The sequence below is a fragment of the Patella vulgata genome, chromosome 8, assembly GCF_932274485.2.
Source record: "Patella vulgata chromosome 8, xgPatVulg1.2, whole genome shotgun sequence".
In the NCBI taxonomy this organism is placed as follows: Eukaryota; Metazoa; Mollusca; class Gastropoda; family Patellidae; genus Patella; species Patella vulgata.
Window position 1 is genome coordinate 8822913 of NC_065886.2, and position 23100 is coordinate 8846012.

The 23100-nt window shown below is 38.7% G+C and overlaps 1 protein-coding gene across 1 annotated transcript; it reads left to right on the top strand.

Moving 5' to 3' along the window:
* The first annotated feature begins 5836 nt into the window (after positions 1–5836).
* Positions 5837–12332, top strand: LOC126830999 (uncharacterized). The gene is made up of 4 exons (XM_050561616.2): positions 5837–6119; positions 7924–8472; positions 9379–9924; positions 11642–12332. The coding sequence occupies exons 2-4, from the start codon at positions 7975–7977 to the stop codon at positions 11765–11767; spliced, it is 1170 nt and encodes a 389-aa protein (XP_050417573.2). The 5' UTR covers positions 5837–6119; positions 7924–7974; the 3' UTR covers positions 11768–12332.
* Positions 12333–23100: the final 10768 nt, after the last annotated feature.

Genomic DNA, 23100 nt, shown 5'->3' on the forward strand with positions numbered 1-23100 from the left:
CGGCACTGCGGCCTACTGTTATATCGAATTCCAACTGTCAATGGATCTTTTATGTGCACGCCAATAAGACCTCGGTTTTCGTCCCATCCGAATGACTAGACAGCTGTCCTTGTCAGGCTCTCCGTCCTGCATCACTGACCAATGGGAACCACGCCGGGAAATCTGGATGAGGAAAGTAGGACGTTAAACTCCATTTTATTTCATTTCACGTGTATCATATTTATAAACAGCACGATACAGTGTGGAAATATTAGAAGGGAGTTATGGATAAAGGTTGTTAGAAGATTTTATAATAGAAAGTTTTCATATATTTACAAAGACATAGATCTACACGACCTTAAAGGCTCAATACCACTCTTGTTGTAACTGAATAATATGTCCCAATCTTTATTCTGGTCAACAAATTGTACTCTTTTACAATATTCCAATTAATTGATGATACAAATTTCATCTTAACACACCTAATTTAAAAAATTGGAAAAATTCAACTAAATGATTTGAAAAGCCTGACGTAAAGCTTTTCAAATGTGACTTGGATTTAAAAATATTTTTGAACCCTTTGGACAAGTAAAATAGGATTTAATGGATAATTTACACAACAGGTAGGACACTAACACATCTAGTACTTAGAATAAGGCTATTTTTTTATTTTCTGGAGCTGTCAAGCCAACAGGAGTGTTATTGTCCCTTTAATGTATAAAAACACCCACACGTTCTACATTCGCCGGAGTCCATCATATAATATCATATTAATGACATTGTAGCACTTTGATGCTTTCATTGTCTTCTTTCAGAAATATAAGATCCTTGGATTCTTTTCGGTTTTAAAGATCTTTGTAAATTTCCAGATTGAGCTTTGGTAGCCATTGTGACTCGGTGAGTATGCCAGAGGAGAAAAGATATCTATACTTAATGGCCGCCATATCTAAATAATAGTATACTAATCGGTAATGCGGTTCTGCCGCGTTTTATATTTGTCATACACACAAAGACTAAATAAACTTTTTTTTTAATTTGATGGATGCGGAATAAATACTTCTCAAAATTCTCGAAATGTACTTAGTGTATTAGTTGATTTAAAAAATAAAATGTCGGTCTCATGGGGGGGGGGGGGCGGTGTCACGGTGGCTGAGCGGGTAAGACGCTGGCTCGCTAGCCTGCAGGTCGGGTGTTCGATCTCTGCATTGGCCGAGAAAGTTCATCCAGATTTTCCGGCGTGGTTCCCCCTTGTCAGTGATGTAGGACGGAGGGCCTGACAAGCACAGCTGTCTAGTCGTTCGGATGGGACGAACAACTGAGGTCCCGTGATCACATTGGCGTGCACATAAAAGATCCCTTGACAGTTGGAATTCGATATAAGAGTAGGCCGTAGTGCCGTTAGCCCAGTTCAGAGCAGAACAGTAGGAAGTTAAACCCCATTTCATTTCTTTTCATTTTCGCTCCATATAGGAAGTAGCATTGCAACTAGGGTGAAGAAGTGTCCACACAAGCATTCAGAGGCTTATCTGCTCCACGCGACAACGTTACACACCGTTCACTGTCAATATCGACCCTAAAGATAAGTTTACCCTTTGTTTAAATCTCCGGGATTCAGATTGGTTCACTGTATGATTGCCAGAGGTGGTGGACAACACGTTTTTAAGCCTTAATTGTTCCTGCGTTTCGCTGTAAAGTTGTTATAGCCTGCGTGGGATGTTGTTGTTGACATTTATTGTATCGGTTAATGACCATTCTACACTCATTTGAGATTTCCTTGTGTCTATGTATATTAGCTTGAAAGAAAAAAAGAAAAAGAACGCATTTATCAGCGAAATTAGCTCCCAATCGAATTCTGTGAAATTCAAATCGCCATGTTTTGACAAAGTTCGCAATAAAATATCGAACGTTTACTGAGTGTTTATTTTAGCGGGTTTTATATTTCAAAAACTGAAACTGTTTGTCCAGATTTTCACGGATAGAAGACCTGCGTCACTTACTTATAAGAGGTTCGTGAAACCGGAAGTACTATATCTCTGCGAAACGTGAAATGGCAGTGCAACGCCAACAGACCCACGTCTCTTAATATTTTCACGTGTATTGCTAATTTTGGTAATACCTACTGCTAATTTTGAATGCTCGTGTGCATGACTATCTTTTATCGTTCGTAAATTTGTTATTTGAGATTCAGTGTTGAGATAAGTAATATCAACTTAAAGGCCCGGTCCCACTGCACTTACGGATGCAAAGAGGATGTAAAACAGGGAAAAAACGTGCCCTCCGTTTGAAAACGCCATGCATCCGTTGTGTACTCATTGCATACGTGTTTCATACGCTCTATGCGTATGAGGGACATTTCTATGAGGGACATTTTGAACGGGCAGTGGTGCTACGGACTACTCTCATATGAAGACATTCCCTATGCAGTGTGCTTGGATGGGGGGCAGGTGTGGGCTGCTGCGCTACGGCCCACGATCAATCTGATTAAAATACACATCTATATTTCGTTTCGTTTTTTATACTTTTGATGGCCTCTACTACACGAAGATCTGACCGGTTTTAGTGGGAGGTCACGTCAGAGGTCAAACGAGCGATTTTTGACCCTATGACGTAAGACAGTTGATTAACCAATCTGTAGGATACCCACAAAAAATTCACCGTAACAGACCGTTTCATTGGCTAATCCCTGACATCAACCACAACGCGAAGTATATAACACCTCTTCCAGATCCTAGTGTAGTATAACGAAATTTTGAACTAAAGAAAACGAAACGAAATAGGATTTGTGTTTTAATCAGATTGGGCCCACGATTATTCCGAATTTCAACTGCCAAAGGTTCTTTTACGTGCACGCCAATGTGTACACGGGACCTCGGTATTTCGTCCCACCCGAACAACTATACGTTATCCCTTGTCAGAGCCTCTGTCCTGCATCACTGACAAGCAATAATTAACCAACTCCCACATGCAGGTTGACATTAGCTGTTCTCGAGCTTTGTACATACTCACGCAATAAAACTAAAAACTAAATGTCAAATCCATATCATTGGCGCAGTGGCAGAAGTTTTGTATAATAATTAACGAGTGTGTAGGAGTTCGGTCTGAACGTTTTTACTAAAGAAAACAAGCTGTTTCAAAATGATAGCCATAATAGCTTAACGACATTACGTAACTATGGTAAAATAAATTTTATTTTTGTTTACTGATATCCTAAGTGACCTAATAATCCCAACAATTACAAAGCGACTGGGGAAAACGCTTCTAAGAGTTTCTACCATAGAATTAACCCATTACACTCACGACCGGCGTTGGATCAGGCGGTCTGTCATTGAGCCAAGTGGCGTAGTTTGGAATCCTCGCTCGTACGTGACAAAGAGTAGGGTCGCCTGTCCAACTTCGTGGGTTTTCTCCGGGCCCTCCGGTTTCCGACTGAAGCACCCCTACGCACAAGCGAGTTATTGGAAAAAAATAGAACCATACGTTAGCTCAGAAGTGACCTAGTTTGTGTCGCGTGGACACAAATGGTTCCAAAAGTCCGGTTAACTTTCGCGTGGCTTGCAAGCCAGCGTTTACTTACTGAGCCACCGCGACTCCCCATATTAATCTGAACGCTAAGTAATGGACAACGTAAACGCAAGAGGGATCGAGGAAGAACGTATCGGTTAATGTTGTTTTAATTTATTGACTTGATGTGGAGTAGCTAATAATTCTGTATTGGGGAACCTTATTATAATATCCCGTCTTCATTAGCCCAATCGGAGTAGAACAGTAAGGACGTTCAACCCCATTTCATCCCACTTCATTATTATAAGATATCATAATAAGTAGGGGATATTGAAATGCAAATACCTATGCAGGTTGTCATATGATAAATAGTCATGGACACTTGACATGCTTTGAGAGTATGTTCACAGATGAAGAACTTATCTTCCCAACAGAACCACTGAGCTGCACATGCGACACGCAATAGCACCTATTCGTGGGAGGGGTTCATTGTCAAATTGGACACTTCAAGGAAGGGTTGATGAAAACTTCCGCTTGCTGGTTTATCCTATCCATGTTTGCTTTCCTATCGGTTCTTGCATAAGATTTACTGTTTAGCGTATATTTGCTTTAGTGTGTTACGTTTAATTTGATCGGGAGACCGTGGCACTGCAAGTGGAGTGGGTCAGATTGCCCCAAATCATGATTGGACGGTTGATTAGGAGGATGCCACGACGAATTGCTGAATGTTTGAGGACAAAAAACAAAAACGTCCATTTTCACTTTTGACATTTTCACTTGTATCTCTTTGCGAGTGAAATGGGGCTGTCAGATAAGCCGCCCATATGAACTGTTTATGTTCATGTGTAGGCAATTGGCCTGTTATTAACATACACTGGTTACCTCTAATAAAAACAGCAGTGCATTTCCGCAGTTTTGTATTGTTTCTGAATATCCCCTACTTTTTTTTTGAAGAATATATTATGTCCCGTCTTAATTAGCACAATCGGACCAGAACAGCAGGACGTTAAACCCCATCTCATTTCATATATATATATATATATATATATATATATATATATATATATATATATATATATATAAATGTCTAGTATTAGTTACAATCGGTGACAATCAACGTGTTCCTGATATTTGTCATACTAGTATTTTATGACATATTGCCTGAAGTAAAATAATACAAATTACCTACATCACAAACATATTAGACCGGCCTACATCAGGGCCCTTTTGGACTATATACCCATCCGTGCCACCAGACGATCAAAGCAAGGGCTATATTTGCTCTTCTTTGGATAGATTTTTTTGAATCTGGAAGTGGGCACCAAGCGCTACCCATCTTGTTGTTGTTGTCCTTTTTCTTCTTCTTCTGCGAAAAACGTCTAAGGCTCCGCCAATTCAAGAAGTACGATCGACATGGCATGTTGGTTGATCAATCGGTAAGTTATTGAGAAAGCACGGCCGGGTTAAAACCCATAGAGGCCCTTAGCAACGAAAAGACTATGGTGGGACTCCTGTGTCCTTGAGGCCATTAACACGTGCTTATAATTATTTTGCTTAAACATACATTATGCAAGAGCTAAATCTGCCGATTGCTGGTCTTTCTTTAGGCCTGAAATGTTATCTAAGTTAACTTACATGTACCAAGACCATTATCAACCCTCGATGTCATCGTTTACTCTAGATTTTTAACACTAACAGATGTAAATACGATTTGGGTTAAAATTTAATAAATTTTTTATTATCGTAACAACGGTAGCAATGAGGCACACTGTTATTGTAACGACAATAACCTGACCCAGAGTAAGGTAATTTGACGGAAATTTCAATATATTCCCTTTTTGTTATCTATTTTGTAACTATTATAGCGAGAACTGTCGGCTCTTTATCTAATCTTACATAATGTATCTTTAAATACTCCCAATGGGCATATTATATCGTGGATTAAGTCCGAGAAATGCAAACGACTACTTATTTAATATTCATAGACATAAGCCAAAGGTATCCATATTTAAATATATGTTAGATCACGATATTAATCTCCTGAACCTAGAAATGCACTGACCCCTAAAGGGCTGCGCACACTGAAAGGAACTAGTTTAGACTAACAAGGACTGGTTTAGAATGATGCTCAAAGCTCGGTACACACTGACCAAGAGTGGTTCAGAATTGCTCTTACTGGTGTGCGCGAGCACACTAAGGATTATTGGTCGCTGCTGGATTAACACTCAGTGCACGCTAAACCAATTTTCGCCACCGACGATTGTTCGTCGGAAGTAGCCTACGTTGTGCAAGAGAATTCCTCATGCCAAAAATTGCGTTTTTTTTTTCTTGGCTGCAGTAAAGGTCCCATGGCATAATGTATACTGTGTACGAGCCTATGTATCGCATGTGTACTACAATCGCGGTAAATGTAACATAAATGAGCCTTGAAGAGGTTGAATAGATAAAATAACTTGCCAAATTGCATAAAACTGACGAACAACATTCTTTTCTTTGAATATGACGTCAAAGTTTCAGCCAACCAGCGGCCGAATAGAAGTGCAATGGCTGTCAGTTGGAAAAAAAATTGCATATCGGGCAGTGTTCATCACTCAACATTTTATCAGTACATTAACCTGCGGAGGGATAAAACATCACAGGTAAGTTATTTCCTTTCGGGTCCAACAAAGGGAAATGAAATGGGCTTTAAATAACGTCCCGCATTCCCATTTTCCTTTACCAACCCTGCTAATGGGTGGCCTAGGTGCCAGTCACCATGGTTATAGATCTTAATGTTAAGGTCAACTGCAGATTTCGTCAAGCGTTAACCCTAACCCTAACACAAGACTTAGCCCTAAGAAACAATCGCCGGCAAACAAATCACGTGCCCTATAGCCCTGTTTCGTCCCACCCGTATGACTAGACGCAATTCCTTGTCAGCGATAAAGGCTTTTCCTCTTAAACAAACATTATACAAGAGCTAAATCTGCCTATTGCAGGTCTTTCTTTAGACCTGAAATGTTATCTAAATTATTAATTAGACATTAATTAACTTATCCAGACCATAATCAACCCTCGATCGCATCGCTAGCCTGCGATTTTTATTGGATTAGGTTCCAATTTTCTGCTCGACTTTCATTCATGATTTAATCATGAAATGGATAATCGAGACTATGTTTCTATCGTACCGACTTTGGTAATGATGATCGAGGCTAGGCCGAAAATTCAATCGCTAAAATCTCGGTTCAGAGTGGATCAATTTAATTGACATTTTCAGCAAATTCCCTTTACATTATCTAGTTTTTAACTATTATAGTGTAACTGACAGCTCTTTATCTAATCTCCCATAATACTAATATATCTTTAATTTACTCATCACCGAATTGTGATTGACAGTTTATAGTTATTAACCCATCTCGTGTATGTATTTATTTTTTTCGTGTTATTGAAAATATCATGCTATCGGACAAAACAAAAGATTTGTGGGTCGAACATGTGACCTAATTATTTAAAAAATTATTTAAAAAGAATACATTTTTATAATTAATATATGAACATAATAATTATTTAAGGGGATTAAATCTTTATAATCAACACAAAAAAGAATACATCTTTATAATCAACACGTGACCTAATTATTTAAGAAAAAGAATACGTCTTTTCTTATAATAAACTATAAATTAAAAGGTCGGTCATCGTCTGACTGTACTGTAACAAACAGACCCATCACATTATACTGTAAATCTATATCGGTTGACTGGAACACTTAAAATTAATGTACTGGAATTTTACCTGAATAGATACTTAAAAATAATCGCCCACCCTTTTGAATTTAATTACTCGTCATTTAAACCGAACCATTAACCATGTTCATTAACCATGTTAATTCAAGAATAGAATAAACTCAATTTCATTTATATTCAGCTTCAGTCGACTTAAATTTAAAGAGACCGGCTATAATTTCAATATATATACTTTCACACGCTTAATTTTTGCTCCTTCAAATTTATATCTACATCAGGCAAGTAGATCTACCAAGTATTTATTTATTTATTTATTTTTTTATTTATTTATTTATTTAATACTAAGGAATACTAATCAAATCTACAATATATTTGTCACTATCGTTTGTCCATTTCTTTATTTCTTAGTAGCTACACTAGGGCTGCCCCGATATTAAGATTTTGAGTATTACGGCTGTTCGAAACTGGGAAAAACATAGGCCTTGTGACGTTGCACTATCACTTCCGTTTTCGGAGTTACACTAGGATCGGTTTTACGAATTTCCACGAGGAAGCGTCACAGAACTCCACCCGTGCAACAGCTTAAAGAGGCTTCACAGTGTCCCACCGTGCAATATCCTATAAAGAATTTTCACGGGGCACGACCATGTAACATCCTATATAGACGCACAACGCTGTATAAATAGCTAATGTTTAATAATGATTAAAATGTATTTTCCAGATCTATACGACTCCGTAAATTTAAACATCGTGTGAAAGAGTCAACGAAGCCATGAAGGACTGGAATTGTATATCGAGGGGTCACGTCATTGATGTTCTTATTACGTATATTTTACATACACCGTTTGTTGTACTTTTTTGGCGAGGAACCTGGATGCTAGAGACCTACTATATATACCCTTCTAATGCCGAACTGAGTTGTTTGATCTGTATTGTTACTGGACTGATTATAAACGTCGTCATGTATGCAACCCAGTCTCTACAAGAGAGGTATTTCACGGGCTTGTCACCAGTACCGTATGTGATTACGTCACGTTTATATACGTACGTATTTGCCGTCTCTATCGTTAGTCATTGGCGCGGATTATGGACTCTTTTAGATCTGCATACAGAAATCAACTGGTTAAACGATGCGATAATTACTGGTGTCGCTGCCTTGGCTCTATTCCTACTTCGATCATATATCAATGTTTTGTGTGTTCCGATTATGATTGATGTAGATTTTTACAGATCACGATATTTCAAGGTTTCTACGCGATTCCATTCTAAAGTAAGTAAAATGACTTCTTTATGGTTTAATTATTAGCGACAGCCATCAATTTCAAATCATATCGTCGTGGTCACCATTGTCGCTATCATCATCATCATAGTCAACGTCTAAACAAATCACCCTTTTCATCAACTGACCGAATTCTTACACGAGATGATCAAATATAACATTCTCACATTCACGCTAATATACCGCCATGTCTGCGAAAGGGTAATGCAAAGTTCACTCATATATTTTATTTTTGTAGGCAGCAATCGATAAAGTTTTTGGACTGGCCTGGGTATGGTCTGTTGGAATAATTCAAAGACCATATTACAGTAATTTACAGAAAAACCCCAACTGTGGTCATTGTAGAAGAGTCACTGATCTCAGAAACATGTATGCTGGGGTGCCACAAGGATCGGTCTCCGGGACTTTATTCTTCTGTAACATTAGGATAGATGGTATGATATCTGGATACAAACCATCACGTAGTTTAGCTAAAACTAGCAATATGACGAGAAGAATGACGTAGTAAAATGATACCCCGTTTAACGCGTGCGTGTGCATTAGATCATAAAGTAATAGTATATCATTGTGGCGTGACCCCTACCAACAAGCGTGTTATTGAAATAAAACTGAACCACATGTTAGTCCCGAAATGACCTAGTTTGCGTGTCTTCCTCGACCCCTTTGTTCCTGAAGCAACTTTGCGCAATTCCCGAACTTATGGCTACGTTATCACCCGTTATAGCGGTCAAATGAACAGTAGCGTACAAGCAGAGAATGTGACACAAACCCGCTCAGATCAAACATGGCGACCTCCACGGAAACCTTGACATTGAAGATGCCCCCCCCTCCACCCCCGCCCCTATCTCTCTGTACAAGATACGTCCTGTACAAGATACTTATATTTGTGTATTACAGGTGAACATGCCATGGTTCGTATTAGATTCCATTTTTACAGCCACCATTATTCATTCTCTGATTATCGTCGTATGGAGAGGATTGTGGCATTTTCTAGATCTCGGTTTATTTCCGGATCAAATGTCAACCACTGCACTTTATTCTCTGGTGATAGGCTATGGCGTCGCGATAGCAACGATGAGTGTTCAGAATTATATAGCAAGGATCTCAAAATATGTAGAAAATCAGACTCTATGTAAAATTATTATGGAAGATTTGTTTATATTGATTGTTTGTGTGGCACCTGTGTCTTGTTGGCGTGGACTCTGGCTTCTCCAAGATCTGTATTTATTCCCTTCCTACGAACAGCTTAGTTACTGGACATCCCACGCTACGGGATTTTTAGGTCTGGTTATTCTAGGCTCGTCGAACTCTCTGTTGGTCCGGGGGTGCAAGCTAGACGGTGAGATGGAGGATGGCGAGGGTGTGAAAGCTGACCTCGAGTATTTTGCCCACTTCAAAATGCAGAAGACACCACAGACTGAGTCGCTTATCCAAAAAATAAAGGTAATAAAATCAAGCATACACAAATTTGGAGCCGTGGTGGCACAGTGAGAAAGACGCTGGCTCGTTCACCAGGAGGTCCCATGTACACATTGCGTGCACGTAAAAGAAACCTATATACAGTTGACCGTAGTCCAAGTGACCAGGCATTGCGTATGCCCGTCTTCTTTATCCGAGTCGGTGCAGACAAGTAGGACGTTAAACCCAATTTCATTTCATTTATATCAAGTCAGTTAACGACATTGGTTAAGCGTCAAATCTAATTGTTTTATAAGACGAGTCTGGTTGAGTCCAAGAACTCAGCGAACGATAATTACCTGTGTCATCTGTATAAGTAGGTCAGCGGGATGTTAATTAACATTTAAGCTGAGGTCTTGTCGTAGAAGTGCTGATATGAATAAAATAGAGAAGTTTTGGTGGTTTAGTAATTTTGGGTGGTCGCGGGTGGTAGGGGGCAGGAGGAGTGTATATTAATGTTCATTTGTAAAAGTTGGCGTAAAGCGTTTCTATTTTTAGAAAAGAATTGTCTTTTGTAATTAAACAAATTGAGTGAGATCTGAACAAAAAATTAGTGGTAGTGTTAGAGTTTGTGTCAGTAAAAGAAATAACCTGCCTGCTGCATTTAATCTGATATTCACCTTAGAAAAAAGATAAAAAGATTACTATGGAAAATATATTTATTTGAAATTAAAAATAGTGGTCATTTATAATAATTAGTTTGTTCTGTCTACATATCAGTAGATTATCAGTGGATATGATATAGGTGAGACACGCAGTTATAACTTAATTTTTATACGTTATACGCTCAGATTTTCATGTGGACGTATATTGTACGAAAAATCACGTGTTTAGCTTGTGGACCCTCTAGAAGTCATAATTTTGATCCGATTTTGATGAAACTTAAAATACATGTTTATAACCCAAAGATCCTGGCTCCCTTCGATATCTGAATTATGGCCCTTTATTGTACGCAAAATCGCGTTTTTAACTTGTGGTCCTCTAGAGCTAACAATTTTTATCTGTTTTAAAAAAAACCAAAAAAACGTTTGAATATATCACCGTTAAATTGTAATGAAAATCGGACTAAAAATGCCGGACAAAATGGCCGCCCCTCGTACGCAAATAGTGTAAATATCTGGTATATCAAGGTTGTGGGCCCTCTAGAGGCCATAATTTTGATCCGATTTTGATGAAACTTAAAGTACATGTTTATAACTCAAAGATCTTGGTTCCTATCGATATTCACGCATATCGGATCGTAATTTCCTGAATTATGGCCCTTCATTGTACGAAAAAACGCGTTTTTAGCACGTGGTCACTCTAGAGTCACATTTTTTATGGTTGAGTTCGAAACCGTAACCCTAACTCACGTTTCACCCGACCAGATTTACAACTTTCTTTTAGCGTTTAATTACTCAAGTGAAATGAACCCAACACTAATGTCACTCTAGTATTTCCCTAACCTCAGCTCTTAAAACTTTTCCTATTTTTTAAAACATGGAAAATAGTGTTATATAATTTTCACAAAATGCAATAATTGTTTTCTTCTATATAATATCATTTTAAAAGTACTTCAAAATTTATACAAAACACGCAAACTCTGAGATTTCATGGGATCAATTCTATGGAAATAAAGCAAGAAATTATCGAAGCTGGACAAGCGGAAGCCATGTTTAAATTTGTTACGGGTAACACTAATATGTTCTATTGTAATTTTCAGGATATAAATGGCGGCATAAATGATGATATAAATGGCGGCATAAATGATGATATAAATGGCGGCATAGGAGATAAACAGAAAGATAAAGCTTGTATAGAAATCGAACAGAAAATGATGATATTATAAATATGTATTTTTACTAGCATTTTATATTTTTTGAGAATACAATTCTGAGGGATACTTTTCATCACGTAAGAAACTGTAAATATATATTCAATCAATAATCCATACCACCGGTTGCCAGTCTTTCGTCCACTCGTGGACCCCTTGTGACATTTTACAAATCTCTGGGGACCCAAATGCTTTTCTGTTCTATCAGAATGGGGACGTACCATCAGGTTTCACATAAACCCTAACTAACATGGTTCATCGTAATCTGAAAACTTTAAGGATGCATTATCCTACAGCTAAATCTGATTATTGCAAGTCTTTGTTTATATATAGTTTATTAATTAGACTTTTATTAACTTGACAAGATCATAATCAACTCCGTATGCCATCGGATGCTCGTGATTGTCAACGGATTTAAGCACGATTGGTGGTTAATGCTTTATTTAAAAATTATATAATCGAGACTTTGTTTTCTATGTTAATAACGATAGTAATGGCAATCGAGACCCCGCTATTCTCCAAACAGCCCTAACTTCACTCAGAATAAAGTAATTTGTTTGAGATTTTCAAGATGTTCACTTTTCATTGTCTAGTTTTTAGCTATTATAGCAATCTATCTTTAATTATGAAACAAATATGCATTTCCTGCTGTTTGTGCACAATTCGCAATTCTGACCAATTACATATAGCACTATGCAGCGCAGTGCGTCGCTAGTCAGATGTGGAAAGCTAATAGGCCAAAAACTCCCGACATCTAACGTGTGACGCATACTTTTTTGAGCCTTGTGATCGTCTAGTATTTGTAATTCTCTTCTTACGGCTAGGACCAATTTTCAAGTTGTGTATTTTCTTCTTACTATTTCAGTGGTTTTAAGACGTTTATCTACCGGGAATAACACTGCAGCAGTTCGTTTCTACATTTTATATCAAGCATTGGATACATAGGTTACAAGCTCGGATTACATTACAAGACTTAAAATTAAGATGTCTTGCTCTCCACCCTTAATTCGCAGAACGAGTTTACTGACGGAAAGACAATATCATACGACTCTCCTACGACTTAACGGGGCATTCTGATCCAGATGGAGTCTCTTGAACCTCAACGGTATCTACATGGTATCTCCTCTCTCAATGCATATCTAGCGGCTGTCTAAAATCCATCGGACCTAAATTAGTCTTATATCATTCACGGTGTCCTTGAGACACCTGTCAATTATTTAATTATAATGATTGGTTACTAAGCTAATCATCCTATCACAAGTGTCCTGGTGATATTTTGTTTTCACATAGAACCAGCAATGTTTACCAAATTATAAATCTTTGTATGTGTCAACCCATCACTCATTCAATAAGTGCGTGAGATAATTATGACAACTCTACAATCTTTGAATCCAATAATTAGTTCAAGATACAATAATATTATTTAAAACATAGATATGACGTCACCCTTTGATGTTTTTAACCATTATATAGTAGAATGTACGCTTTTCTTAAACAATCGTCTATTATTTATAAAACTGTCCATTATTTTCAATAAATAATGGACAGTTTTATAGATAATGGACAGTTGTATAAATAATAGACGATTGTTTAAGAAAATAATACTAGACACGTATCTGAAAAATGAACATGTATTTTGTGATAATTTATTCTCTGAACAAATTAAATTACAGAACATGAAATTACTTTAAAACCTCATAGTTACCGAAATGTCACATGACCGAATGTTGATTTCACGTGTTTGTCTACATAAAGAATTCCACTTATCCGTTTAATAGTACGTTCGGCACTAGATCGATGATACGTTTTTATACGCCCACATTTTCACATCTTCTTTGTGGACACTCTACAGGTCATAACTTGAAATATATGTATATATCCCAAAGATCTCGGTTCCTTTCGATATTGGCTTGTATGGGACCGTAACTTCGTGGATTACGGCCCCTGACTGTACACACTAGAGGTCACAATTATTAGCCCATTAAGGTGAAACTGAACATGTGTGTTTATAATCCAAAGATATCGATTCCTTGCGATATTGGCGCATCGGACCGTAACTTCCTGGATTGCGGCCCCGGATTGAACAAAAAAAAACGTGTTTTGAGCCTGTGGAACCTATGCAGGTCACAATTTTTATCCGATTATAAAAAACGTTCAAATATATCACCATTACTAGGGTGACCCACCATAAATAAATATCTCCATATATCTCGAGAATTACGCCACAATATTTATATATATGCCAAGCCTCAAATCAGTTTCACACAATTATAGTCACTAAATAAACGATCATGTTGTACTTAATAAGCTATGACCATTAATCATGTATAAATAATAGACTGAAAACTGGTTCCAAGAGTCGTCTATAACATCCAGACACTTTTGAGTAAAAGATAGGTTACGTGCCCTTGTTTTGAAATTAGTCTCGCTTAACCAGTCTATCGACCATTCTACGTCTGATTGACAGGTCGGGATAATCAAGACTACTTTTTTACGAAACATAACAGTAAGCTAGAACAAGAAATTGAAATTAGAAATAAGCACGTTAGGTAGCTCAACAATCGTTTTAAGACGCTTGTAAAAGTAAAATGAAACTACTGCTAGTATCATGTTCCTGCCTAACCCGAGTGATTCAGAGATACTATTTGTACTAAACCAAAAGATGCCGCTCTTAACGGTACAGTTAATGATAAAGCGATTTAAAAAATGAAACGAACGTAATTTCTAAATCTGCTGTAATAACCAAGAAGCTTAATTTTACTGCTATTCAAAATCGACAACAATAATTTTTTTACGGCTGTAATAGTTGATAGATTTGTAGAGAATTGCACGTGCCATGGCTATTTATAGTATCATACTGTCAGAAAGTTGGTCTCGGCACGGCGAATGTGCACGCTTCAGTGGTAGTCTCGAACTATCAGCGGTGGACTGTATTTCTGTGAGTACATGGGCCACCCTACCATTACACCATAATGACAGTTGAGTTTGAATTTCGTGAATTGGTTTGTGCCTTTGATCCTGTGTCCTGTCACTTATATCAGAGTATATATTAAATTTTAAATCAAAATTGGGACGGCTAGTACCCTCCATAAAAACTACAGTATTAAGAAAATTATCAATATCTAAATCATTCTCTGAGCAGCCTTTCCATCACAACTTTTCCGGCTATTATCCCCACATCAAGAACATCACAATTGTTACGGCTATTATCTTCCATATCGAGTACATTACCAATGTAATCGGTATCCAAATGCTTATCACATAATATATTCTCATTATTAATATTTGTTTTCGACTGTGTTGTAAACATGTCGTCTCCATGTAGAATATTTTGGACTGTCTGTGTATGCTTGCTTTGTATGACTGGAGTGTTTTGTCACATGCATTCATGAGCATGTGCATGTTGTTTTAAGAATATATCCATTATTTTATGGCTTGTTGTTTTAGAAAACTATCCATTATTTGTATCTCTATGGTGCTATGTTTTAAGTTTGATAATAGCCTCAGACTGTCCATTATGTAAATACAAAGAAAAAATTTGGGGCTAACGCCCCTCAGTTGTTCTTTATATTTACATAATGGACAATCTTCGGCCATTATCCATCACACACAAGGCGCGGGGGAGGGGGTAAAGAGGGATAAATGGGGTTTAACATCATTAGGGGACTAACATATTTTATTTCAATAGTTCGCCCCCCCCCCCTCACATTCCTACGCTGGACCTACCTGCCTCTCAAACACTACTGGTTTATTTAGAAAGCTTCTTAAAAAAACATATGTCTGCGATATCACCCTCTGCGGAAGTTAAGGTCAATTTTTATTGGGTTCATAGGACTCGCACACGATTGACGGGGGGTTGATGTAAATTATGTAAATTGACAAGGCGAATTTTAAAGTCACGGGGATATTGATGTCAGTCACAGAAAGGCTTGAAATCAAGGGCGTGGATTTGTCATAACTTTGGGGGGGGGGGGGGCGGCACACACTGGAACCTGGAACATTTCATTACCAAACGAAATAAATAATTACGAACAGTTTACTGTACCAATTTTATTTCGATGAAGCCTGTAACTAGGGGTAATATGACGACACTATGGAAAAATTGACTACCTACATCAAAGCTGCATAAATATTAATTGTTCATGAAGTTAAGTGAATCGTCCAAAAACGTTCGTTCTACGATCAGGACTGTTCTTTTTGAATATCTTGGGGTTCATTATGCACCGCATACGCCATCAAGTGTTTCAGTCGGGTTTGCGTCATGGAGTTGTGCAGCCAAGATTTGATACGGCGCAGAGTGCTGAAGGATCGCTCGGCTGAGCAGGAACTAGCAGGTTTCAGCAGTGTGAGACGAGAAGAGATTCGACAGAAAGGAACATCTGCCTCACTTCAGGTGACATAATGAGGAACGCTTAGTGCACAAGTGAAATAGATTTGGCCGAAAACTGGCGCTTGAAGAATGGCAATTCTTGTTCCAAGTCCCGATTCAGTTCCAGATACCCCAAAACAAGCTCACCATCATGTGAATATAAACCTGAAAATCTGTCCTGGCGATCAAAATCATAAGGGGGGGGGGCAGAGACCTATTCGTCCCCCCTTCCGATTCTAAGGGGGGATGCGTCCCCCCTCGTCCCCCTAAATCTACGCCCATGCTTGAAATGGTCTGAGACTAGTAATGTAGTGCGAGTTATAAATAGATAATTTTTCCCTTAATTTTTTCTCCCCTCTTCCTGCATATTTTGGTTGACTTTTTGGTCTAGAATTAGAGAAAATGGATCAAATTTGCAATTTCATAGCAGTTTTGGGTAATACTGATCATAATTACAGCGGAGGGATAGGTGGGTTGTAAAGTGTCTTTCTGCAGAGCAATAGCAATCATTGTGTCGGAAGATTTTCACCCCAGTCAACATCAAATCCTCGTGGCAAAAAAACTAAACGGTCAACCCTCTACAAAATTAGGATGAGGAGATTGCCAAATGTGGTCCCATTGTGTCTATAAAAATTGGAACCAACGGAATGTTGAGCAAAAAGCTACAGCCTGTGATGTTACAGTCATTTAACATTGAAGTCAATGGGAAAATAATTGCTAGTTTGAGCCCAAATAAAGTTAATTAACGAGTTATATGCCCTTGTAATAGTTATCTGTTTTCACGTCACAGTGATATTGATGTCTGAGAAAAGTGAAGGCTTGAAATAAAGTTAATTGACTGGTTATCTGCCCCTGTAAAGATACAGATTAAGTAAACGTCAATGTTAATAGTTTAAATGATCAGATAGTGACAAGCAGGAAGTAATTATATATAGTTCTAATCGTCCATTATATCGATGTACGGCCTCTAACTTTAAACAACCCGCCCGTTCTATATCAACTAAAATAAACTAAAGTAAACAGTTGAAGCCAAACCTAAAAATACACGTGTCTACAGTCGGTCACGGCTTATTTTAAGGTCTTATAGTGGAAGCATAGTTTCCGGAGATTGTGGGCAGCCGTGGTGTTTCGGTGAGTAAGACGTTGGTTCGCTATCCTGGTAGATCCTGGTGTTGGTCAGAAAAGGTCAACGGAAGGTTCCGGCGTGGTTCCACCTTGGTGCAGGACCGAGGGTCTGGCAAGGAACAGCGTTTAGTCCTTCGGATGGGACAAAAGCCCAGGTCCCCTTTACATATTTGCCTGGACGTAAATGAACCCTTGACAGTTGGAATTCGAAATAAGAGTAGACCGTAGTGCTGCTGTATCGCACAGCACACTGCATGACGTATGCCCGTCTTCATTAGCCCAGTTGGAGCAGAACAGCAGGGCGTTAAACACCATTTCGTAGTTTGTAGAGGGAGGAGGGGAGATCGTTGAACTTTTTCACGGACTTCTATTGTTCATTAGATACCGCTTAAATCATTAGAAGTCGAGATGAATTCTAAGCAGCTATCTGTGTTTATCTCCTAGAATCTAAAATAAGACCAACGACCAAAATAAAGTGGAATAAAAACTCCAAGAATTATCAAGTTCAAAAAGTAGAAAATTAAAATAAAAGAAACCAATTCTTATATAAAAGAATATTTTTGTGAGGGGGGACCTGTGCATATTAACTGTTAACCCACTACTACTACTACTACTACTACTACTACTACCCAACTACTACTAACGCTACTACTACTAATACTACCACCACTACAACTACCGCTGGTACCACCACTACTACTACTACTACTACTACCACTACTACTACTACAACTACCACCACTACAACTACCGCTGTTACCACTACTACTAGTAGTAGTACAACTACCACCACTACAACTACCGCTGTTATCACTACTACTACTAGTAGTACTACTACCACTACTACTACCACTACTGCAACTACAGCTACTACTACTACCCAACTACAACTAACGCTACTACCACTACCACCACTACAACTACCGCTGTTACCACTACTACTACTACTACTATACTATTCAAAAAAAGTAGGGGATATTTGATTTTGGGGGCATAATACTAAAATATGCAAATGACTACGAAAAAAGTCACTATAGAACCTAACAGAAGAAACATTTCCAGTTACATGTGACGCCCAAACGCACCAATAGCTACCGCATGGAATGCAGGTGATGCTTGGGATCATCATGGGGGTCCAACCCAAGATTTGCACGACTCTGACTTTGAATGTTACAGTCATTGTGGCATTGAATTCCAGGGTGGAAACATCAGTTTAATTGTTTTAGTGACCAGAAAACAAATTTTGATATGCGTCGGCTTACCCAAAATGAAAGGTTACATGCCCTTGGCATGCTACAGATCGGCACAACACAGGCGGTTGTGGCGCGGACGAGGAATGTTTCTCAGTCTGTCATAAGCAGGCTATGGTCCAGATACCGTGATACACAATCTGTACAGGACAGACCACGCTCAGGTCGACCAAGGGCGACAACTCAAGCCCAGGATCGATTTATCCGTACCTTGGCCTTGAGAAATCGTGTCATCACAGCAAATCAGATCAGCGCTCGTCTTCAAACAGACACTGGTGTGAGAGTGAGTGGCCAGACGATTCGGAATCGACTGCATAGGGGTCACCTTTCGCGCCCGACGTCCTCGCGTGATCCCTTGTTTGAGAGATCATCACATTCAGGCAAGACGTCGTTGGTGTAGGGATCGTCAACACTGGGATAATCGACGCTGGAGCAATGTGATGTTTTCAGATGAGTCAAGGTTCACTGTTGATTTTTTGGACAGACGTAGGAGGGTGTGGCGTCGTCGAAACGAGCGCTTCCAAGACGTTAACGTCATCAGACATGATCGATTTGGGGGTGGTTCTGTTATGGTGTGGGGAGGCATCACTGTTGCTGGAAGAACGGCTTTACAGGTTGTTGCAGGGCGTGTTACAGGCCAGTACTACCGGGACAACATCTTGGCAGTCCATGTTGTGCCGTTCGCCCGACGTCATGGCCGCCGTTTCATCTTCCAGGATGACAACGCAAGATGTCACAGGGCCAGGATCGTTACAGGTTACCTCCAACAACAGAACATCACCACATTACCTTGGCCAGCACTGAGTCCCGACCTCTCCCCCATCGAGCATGTCTGGGACATGCTTGGACAGAGGTTACGTCAACGTCAACAACGTCCTGCCAATGTCCAAGAACTTGCTGCTGCGTTGCAACAGGAATGAGACAATCTGGACCAAAATGACCTTAGACGTCTCATTAGGAGTATGCCACTTCGGATCAATGCTTGTTTGGCAAACAGAGGAGGATTTACCCGTTACTGACTTGGTTGTGATGCTGTGGTAACTTTGCTGTTTGACCCCGGGTATCATTTTACCCTTATAATGGTCAGTCTGTGCCTTACTTAGTCTAACGATCATTTGGAATAAATCGATGAATGTGAACTTCATTTCATTTTGTCATTTGTTTCTTCGTCAGTTTCATTAGGTGACTTTAATAACACTTAAAAATCAAATATCCCCTACTTTTTTTGAATAGTATACTACCACTACCACTACTGCAACTACAGCTACTACTACTACCACACCTACAACTAACGCTACTACCACTACCACCACTACAACTACCGCTGCTACCACTACTACTACTAGTAGTACAACTACCACTACTGCAACTACCGCTGCTACCACTATTACTACTACTACTACCACTATTACTACTACTACTACTACTACTACCACTATTACTACTACTACTAGTAGTACAACTACCACTACTGCAACTACCGCTGCTACCACTATTACTATTACTACTACCACTATTACTACTACTGGCCATTTGATCCTTCTACTCACTCCCTCACATAATCCTATAATCATCCAGCACGATATGTCATAAACCAATGCAAAAAACTTACTTTAAAGACAAAAGCACCAACCAATCTTATAGAATAGTTTAAAGATAAATTGGTGTAATTTGGAAATAAAAGAAAAGTTTTAAATACAGCTGTTGGTTAACTCATCTATCGGGCATCAGGAAGGTCAGGTGAAATAACCTTTAATTATGTACCGTGGCTCTATAAAACTGCTATTCTGGTGATAATGATATGTTTGGTGGCACAGAAAAAATCCGACTAACGATTGAAATTAAACACGATCCTCGGGACACGTATTGTTTATGTGCAGATTAAATTTGAATAGATAGCGTGTGGTTTATACTGAATTGATATTAGACTTACAACAAAGGTTACTGAAATAGTTTGATTTTGAAATAAACTGTCCATAGTCTGAATATACAGTTCCACAAAGAAACAACTAACTATTCGTTGATAATTATCGTCAGTCGTTGCATTGTAGATCAAACTCAAATTAAAAAAGGAAACGGGAAAATATATATAATTAACTTTCAGTAAAATTTTTATCAAAATAACTCCACGTCCATCTTATTGAACCAGGGGCTGCCAGACAGGATATACGCCCACATTTTGCGAGAGATGGATAGAGAACAAGCTAAACACAAAAACGATTTTTTTTGTACAATCAGCGGCCATAATCCAGAAAGTTATGGTCTGAAATGCGCAAATATCAAAAGGGACTGAGATTGTTGGAATATAAAGATATGTTTTAAGTTTCATCAAAATCGGATAAATATTGTGACTCTAGAGGGTCCATAACCTTTGTATTACACACTTATACACAATTTGTGTACAAAAAGCGACCATTTTGTCGGGCAGTTTCATTTCGATTTTCCCGAAATTCCAATTCATCCTTCATTATGGTGGAATGGTGATATATCTAAACGGTTTTTAAAATCGGAAAAAAAACTGTGACCTCTAGAGCCACAAGCTAAATATGCGATTTTTCGACCATTCAGGGGCCATAATCCAGAAAGTTACGTTTGGATATGTGTGATGATCAACAGGAACCAAGATCTTTATGATAAAAACATATATTTAAAGTTTCATCCAAATCGGATAAAATCTGTGGCATCTAGAGCGTCGACAACCATATACCCTGTACCATATTTTTACACTATTTATGTACAAGGGGCGGCTATTATGTCCGTCAGTTTTTGTCCGATTTTCACAAAATTCGAACTCAACCACCATTAGTGTATAACTGTGATATATTCACACTTTGTTTTAAATCGGATAAAATTGTGACCTCTATAGGGACCACAAGCTCAAACCGCGATTTGTTTGTACCATCAAGGGCCATAATTCAGGACGTTACTATCAGGTCTCAGACTAGCAATTATTTGCCCATTGACTTCAATGTTAAATGACTGTAACATCACAGGCTGTAGCTTTTTGCTCAACATTCCGTTGGTTCCAATCTTTATAGGCACAATGGGGACAACATTTGGCAATCTCCTCATCATAATTTTGTAGGGGGTTGACCATTTAGATTTTTTGCTACGCGGATTTGAAGTTGACTGGGGTGAAAATCTCATTTCCGACACAATGATTGCTCTGCAGAAAGACACTTTACACCCCCTATCCCTCCGCTGTAATATCATCAGTATTACCCAAAACTGCTATGAAATTGCAAATTTGATCCCTTTTCTCCAATTCTAGACCAAAAAGTCAACCAAAAAATGCAGGAAGAGGGGAGAAAAAAATTAAGGGAAAAATTGTCTATTTATAACTCGCACTACATTCGTCTATCATGAAATAAGGGGAAATAATTACTAGTCTTAGTCCATCCGATATGCGCGAATATCGAAAAGAACCAAGATGTTTGGGTTATAAACATGCATTTCAAGTTTCATCAAAATCGGATAAAAATTGTGACCTCTAGGAGGTCCACTGCCTTGATATACCGGATGTTTACACTATTTGCGTACAAAGGGCGGCCATTTTCTCCGACAGTAGTGGTCCGTAAAGGTGATATATTAAAATGTTTTTTTTTAAATCGAATAAACATTGTGACCTCGAGATGGACCACAAACTAAAAGCGCGATTTTTCGTACAACCAGGGGCCATAATTCAGGAAGTTACATCCGATATGCGCGAATGTTGACAGGAACCAAGATCTTTGGGATATAAAAATAAATTCCAAGTTTCATCAAAATCGGATCAAAATTGTGACCTATAGAGGGCCCATGACCTTGATATACCATATTTTACACTATTTGCGTACAAGGGGCGGCCATTTTGTCCGGCAGTTTTGGTCCCATTTTCAGAAAATTCGAACTCAACAATCACTAGGGCGTAACGGTGATATACTAAAAGAAACATTTCACGTTTCATCTAAATCAGATCAAAATTGTGACCTTTAGAGTGTCCACAAGCTAAAAACGTGATCAGGGGCCATAATCCATGAAGTTATGGTCCGATACATGCCAATATCGAAAGGAATCGAGATCTTTGGGACATAGATCTATATTTCAAGTTTCGTCAAAATCGGATAATAATTGTGACCTGTAGAGTGTCCACAAACAAATTGTGGACGGACGGACAGGGGCGTATAAAAAGCACATGCATTTGTTACAGTTTTTGAACACCACACGGTATGAATGTAAGGCAAAACGCCAAATGGCTAGACAGACTGTATGCTTTCCACTGAGCGAGGAAGAGAGAGAGAAATGGGGTTTAACTCCCATTCGACACAAACTAGGTCATTTCGGGTCTAACACATGGTTCAGTTTTATTTCAATAATTCGCTTGAGGGCAGGGCTTTTTGTCACATACAAGCGGGGATTCGAAACCACGCCACTTGACTCAATAACAGGGCTGATGATCAAACGCGCACGCGTTAACCATTCGGCCCCACCCCACCTTTTCGACCGAATAGGTTACAGGGCAAGATCAACAATTTTGAACCAGATTTCTATATAATTTATATGAGCGGATTTTCATCCATACGACGATGTGTTAACATAATAGAGCGCTTAGCTTTCTATAGAGA